At 52.3% G+C, this 6,000-nt stretch overlaps 1 protein-coding gene across 1 annotated transcript in view; it reads left to right on the top strand.

Annotated features, from left to right (window-relative positions):
- BMPER (BMP binding endothelial regulator) overlaps window positions 1-6,000 on the top strand; it is a 200,136-nt gene that overhangs the window by 187,469 nt on the left and 6,667 nt on the right. The window contains 1 exon segment of the mRNA XM_006757207.2: window positions 5,314-5,444. Coding sequence (XP_006757270.1) covers window positions 5,314-5,444 — 131 coding nt within the window.

Genomic DNA, 6,000 nt, shown 5'->3' with positions numbered 1-6,000 from the left:
TGGTGCCGTGTCACATATAGAAATTTTTTGATCTTTGCAACCATAGTAAAACAAAGACATATTTTGGATATTTATTTTATATATTTAAATGCCATTTAACAAAGAAAAATCAACCAAAAAAATGAGTTTGCGTTTCACCTCTGACACGTGTGTCATAGGTTCGCCATCACTGATCTAGAGAGTCCCAATTAGGTAGAAATGTAGAGCCCTAGGTTTTTGTTGTTAATCCCCACCTGAGGAAATCTTTTCCATTGATTTCTTTTTTTTTTTTTTTTAAGAGAGTGGAAGGAAGGGATGGAAGGGGAGAGGGAGAAGCGTGGAGGGAAGAAGGGAGGGAGGGAGAAACATCCATGTGAGAGACACATTGAACATTGATTGGTTGCTAGGTACCTGGGGCTTTCCGCCCTGGTGACCTTCATCCTTGCTGTGCCCATGCCTGTCTAACTGACCGCCCACCACGCTTGGAGACCCAGCGCCCATGTCTCCCACTCTGTGATTCCTTCTGGACAGTCACCCTGGCCCGCCCGCATGGAATTGGTCCTCAGGATCTATCGCGTTGGCTCCCTGCCCATAACAGCCCTTCGGTCATTTGGGCTCTGGCTTTTGGGGTCCGCACACTCTCCCTTTTCGGTGGGTCCCACTCGTGCATCTCGGAGCCTCGCTTAGAGCCTGGAACACCAGAGCTCAGTGACCGCATTCTTGGCCCGTGGGAGGCCTGGCATGTGTGTGCGGGGCGTTCGGTGAGGCGGGGCTGCAGGTAGCCTCGGGATTCACAGCCAGAGACCCGGCTGCCTCGGGTGGAGTGTGTGAAAGGGACAAGCCCACCAGCAGCCTGGCCTTGCTGTGCTGTCCCAGCAGCCCTGGCAGCCATAGGACCAAGACTAAGCCAAGACTTGCTATTGAATATTCTCACCAACATGTAAGCCCCAGAGGTGCCGAGCTGGCTGGCCCAGGAAGGGTCTGGAAGGAGCAGCAGGGACTCCCTGCTGGGGCTCTGGCGGCTTGCTCCCCCTTCATTAACAACTCAATGAAGCGACCCCCTGTTTCCCAGCATTGAATCTTCAGCCCTGTTTTTAGTGCTGCAGGAGCACTGTTTCCGGTGCCTGGAGGGTGCCCACAGGATACTGAGGAGAAGGCAGAGGTAGCCACTGCTGAGTTAGGGATGAAGTGATGCTCCGAGGGATCATGTGACATGGATATGCCTTCTTCCTGTGCTTACTCCCTCTAGTTACTTCCGTGCAACTCAGGTGAGGGAGGGCAGGGCAGAATGTCAAGGGTTAAAGTATAAGTGAATGTTTTGATAGTCTCTTGGAGGTTAAACACACTGTGTCCACCCAGGTGGGAGTCTGCCTCCCCAGCCCTCCCCCTCCTCCCCCACCTATGCCAGGTGCTGACAGGCCTGAGGTACCTTCACTCGGGTCTGTGAACTTCGCTGGAACACGCAATAAGGACAGCCAGGGATCATGTGTCGCCTTCCAGCCCCGATTCTACTGTAGCTCCCAGAAAAGCTGACTCACGTCATCCAGCCACGGGCTCTTCCTGGGCAGCGGCCTCTGGCTGTGGACAGGGTGCTGCCCTCCCTCCTGCTTGCCTTTCTGTTCTCTCAGAAGCAGCGTGGAGAGTTCCCAACGGTTCAGACTGTGCCTGGGTATCCAAGGCATGAGTGCTCGCCTCTCCCCGACAGGGTGGCCCTTGTGCCAGAAAAAGCAGAGGCAAAACCACCCGGTATGCTGTTGCTAGGCAGCCGAGAGATGTTGGATGTTTTGATTTTAGCAGCTTTGGAGGCTTGCCTTTTTAATAACAGGGAGATCTATAGGTTATTCTGACAATATTGAATGCACTTTTCTGAAAATACGTCATGAGAGCAGAACTCTCGCATCCAGTCCTTTTTTCCACCATTAAATGAAAAACCGTAGATCCCCTTGGACTCAGGAGAGCAGGACAAGAAGTTCAGAGTGAGCCTGGCAGTAGGAGGCCCTGGGAGAAGCGGCTTAGTTCAGAGGTGGCTGCGGCCGGCAGCGCCCAGGGCCATGGTCGTGTTGGGCAGCCGCCAGGGCATCCAGGCAAGGACATCTGTGCCCAGCGTTCCAGCCTGAGGATGCGAGGACCGGTCACTAGGCCGCTGCGCCCGGTCTCCTGGCAATGCGCCATGACTTTACTGAGCCGTGTGTGGCTGGGTGAGCCGGGTACATCCTCATCCTCCCACAAACAGGGAAAGGAGCAACTGGGACGCAAAGGGTCTGTGCAAGAATAAAGGCAGGGAGCGGGCAGGAGCCAGGAAGAAGGGACTTGGCCTGAGAGCGCACAGGGTCGCCCTGCTGCCAGCAGGGTTCGGACTGTCAATTTCCACCTTCTTTCCCAGACCCTGGGCACAATTTTGTGTAAAAATTGTCAACCTGACAAGTGAAAAAAGAATCACCTTCCAGCCCTGATTCTACTGTAGCTCCCAGAAAAGCTGACCTCACGTCATCCAGCCACAGGCTCTTCCTGGGCAGCGGCCTCTGGCTGCGGATGGGGTGCTGCCCTCCCTCCTGCTTGCCGTTCTGTGGAAGAGCCCGTGGCTGGATGACGTGAGGTCAGCTTTTCTGGGAGCTACAGTAGATGTCTTCTGTGATAAAATACATCTTCCAAACCCTCTAAAATGTGTGAAATGTTTCGAGCGAAGGGTTGGCTTTGACAAACGTTTTTGGCCTCAGATGTTGTCCCTCATGAGTGCCAAGTATCCAGTCAGCTCCCATCTAGTCTTCATTGTCAAGGGCAGACACATTAGCAATTGTGTGTGAGGAGCCGTGGATGGGCTGGGGTGTCTGTACGGGGTGGTTATTAAATGTGTGCCTAAGCCATGTTCTCTCACAGTCTCCGGGAATGGGAGTTAGCTGCCCACACTTTAGCGTAACCTGAATAAACAGCTTCCTAAGACAACCCAGTGGGAACAAAGAGGGAAGAAGGGAAGCATGCACCAACAGTCCTTCCACCCCAAAAAATGAAACTGAATCTGTTTCCTGTCCACAAGCCTCTACAGAACCACAATGGGTGGTTTTCCAAATCAGAGGATGCATTTGCTCCTGTGGAGACCAGCTCTTTTCCATACAAATCCTGTCCTTTTTCCAGAACCATGTGGTGCCCTTCCATCACTGTACCTCAAGGGTTTGTGGACAAGGGAAAGGCACCCCCACCCCAAGGGTCAGGAAGGAGGGTGGGTGACAAGTGCCTCCTGGGAAGGGAAGTAGAAATGGGATTAGACAGGAGGTCCCGGGGTGGGGCGGCTGCAAATGCCGCCGTGGAGTCTGAGCTTGCATGTGATGGGCGAGGTTTAGTCGGAAATGACAATGGAAACAGCACAGGGCATGGTGGTGAGGAGGGTCCATTCCCAGGCATCAGGCCGTTTTAAGGACCGGCTTCCTTTGGCTTTTCCTGGAAGCCTGGAGGTTCCACATAGATTTAAAGACACAGCACTGTGTGTCTTGTCCCAGAAAGGGTTCACCAGGGAACATGAATTCGCAGGATTTCTGTAACATGAGTGGGAGACGCTATTAAGAAGTGCAGCCTTGGTGATTACAGAGAGGAGAGAGATCAGTGCTTCCGTGCTGATCACCGTGTCATCACGTCATCTCTCGCTTGGTGACGTGGAAGAGGCTGTTTGGGTTTCAGGTTTGCTCCTCCCTTGCCCCTGTAGTTCACGTTTCCCATGGCTCTGCCCTGGAGTGTTGGGCTTCAGTAACTCTGGGGGTGCCTGGTGAGTCTAAGGTCCTTTCACATGGTTTCTGCTATTCTTGTTTGGAGCAGGCGGGAGAGCTGGCTGGTCGCTCTCTGATCAGGTGGGCAGACATGTCCCACCAGGAAAAAACGGTGACATGTTAACACTGGGTGACCGTGTGTGTCCTGATCACTTTTCAAGGTCGTCTGTGCTCCTTGTCATCTTGAATTCGGTCCTGTAAGGAAGAGGTTTTGCTGAAAAGGAGTCTGACAAAACAAGGGTAGTGGATTTTATTAATCCCAGAGGCCTCTTGCATAAATGCTGAGTCAAAGTTGTTAGGCAGGGAACTTGCTGGAAGGTGAAGATTGAGGACGGTGGTGTAGTCTGATAAGAAACAGAAGCACTAGGCTCAGAGTTAGGAAGTGGAATTCAGTTCACTCTTTTGCCACTTGTTCATGTGCCTGTGGGCACATCTACTCACTGGTGAAGTGACCTCTTCCTTTAACCAACAGAGACTGCCCGATGTCCTGTTGCCTCACAGTGACAGGCTGCACCTCATGAACTGTCATGTTACAGGCCAAGGGCAGGTTATTAGTGTGTCTTTGAGGTTAACATGTCTTAAAACTTGTTACTTTTGCATTTAAATATATTTCTGTTCTCTTTGTGTCCTGCTGCATGATTCCATATTTCAAGTTAAGCTAAGGAGACCTTGGCTCGGTCCTTTTTCCTTCCAGTCTCATGAGGGGCCGGAAGTTTTGCTTTCTTAGGACTTTGTCACACCACCTTCTTAAAAATGGAGTTCAGTGTTTCTTAAGAGACCAAGAATCAAGATACTGCCGTGGGATTTTGTGCTTCTGTCCCTGGTCACTTTTTCGGTTCTATTTCAGTAGTGCCTACCATTCCCGTGTCAGAGCTAGTCACCGAAGGACAACACCTTGAACGGCGGCTATATTCTAAGAGTTGCATTTCCAACATGACAACCCCTAGGCACACGTAGCAACTTACATCTAAGTTAATTAAAATTAAACCAAGTAGCCCAGCCAGCCTGGCTCAGTGGTTGAGCATTGACCCATGAACCAGGAGGTCACAGTTCAATTTCCGGTCAGAGCACATGCCCAGGTTGTCGATTCCATCCCTAGTGGGGGGTGTGCCAGAGGCAGCTGATGGCTGGTTCTCTTTCATCATGGATGTTTCTATCTCTCTCTCCCTCTCCCTTCCTCTCTCTGACAGCAATAAAAACATTTAATAATTTAACTTTAAACAACTTGACTGTAAAACAAAGAAAAAACAGGTCGGTTCCTCGGTCACACCCGATGCATGCCCAGTGCGCGGTCATCAGGTGGAGACAGCGGCTGCCGCTCTGGACGCTGGAGAAGCCAGACATGACTTTCCCTGGGGAGCATCCTGCTCTGAGAGAAAGGGGCTCTCAGCCATGCTGCCGGGAGAGCCAGCCTAGGCTCCGTGCGGAATTGTCCCAGCAGTTTTAGGTGTCCGACCTGAAACAGCCGCCTGGAGTGGCCGGGCACGCTTCCCCCCTCACCCCTCACCCCTCGCTGCAAGTCCCGCTTAGGGTGCCTGATATTCCTGAGTGTTTCTCTTTCTCTTGGTCCCTGCAGGTCCTGCGTGACTGACATGTGTGAGTGTCCCGTCCATAAGAACTGCTACTGCGAGTCATTCCTGGCATACACCCGGGCCTGCCAGCGGGAGGGCGTCGGCGTCCACTGGGAGCCCCAGCAGAGTTGTGCAGGTGAGCGGGTCCGAGCCCACCCAGCAGAGTTCACCTCCCGCTCAGGCCAGCCATGGGGGAGACTTGGAGACTTGGAGGCGTGAATGGCCACATCCTCCCTGGGCCAAAGGGAAATCGGCAATGGCCCAGCTGGATGGCAACTTGACAAAACACTGGGCTTCCCACGAGGGGTGGGATAGAAAGCGCTCAAGAGAGATGCTTGGTGAGGAGCACATTTGAGCAATTAAAGGATTTCAAATCCTGTTTCACAACCTCCCAGCCTCAGCTGCCAGCTGCACGTGCTTAGCACTTGGCCAGTCTCGGCTCTGCTTAGGGTCTGTGTGGGGCAAAGCAGACCCAGGACAACTGCAGTCATCTCAGGTCTTAGGAGAGCGGTGATTTTTTTTCTTGAGAGAGAGAGATTGTGCTGCAAACCCTAGCAGAAGGTCCCTTTGCCGAGGCAGGTTTCTATAATAGTTGTTTCAGCTCTTTGATCTCAGGCAAGGTCATTGGCTTCTTGGATATGGATGAAATGGACATCTTTGTTCATCCAAGAAATACTTCCCACAACGTGGCT

The sequence above is a fragment of the Myotis davidii genome, unplaced genomic scaffold (genome assembly GCF_000327345.1).
Source record: "Myotis davidii unplaced genomic scaffold, ASM32734v1 scaffold573, whole genome shotgun sequence".
Lineage (NCBI taxonomy): Eukaryota > Metazoa > Chordata > Mammalia > Chiroptera > Vespertilionidae > Myotis > Myotis davidii.
This window is presented reverse-complemented; position numbering and strand designations above follow the sequence as displayed.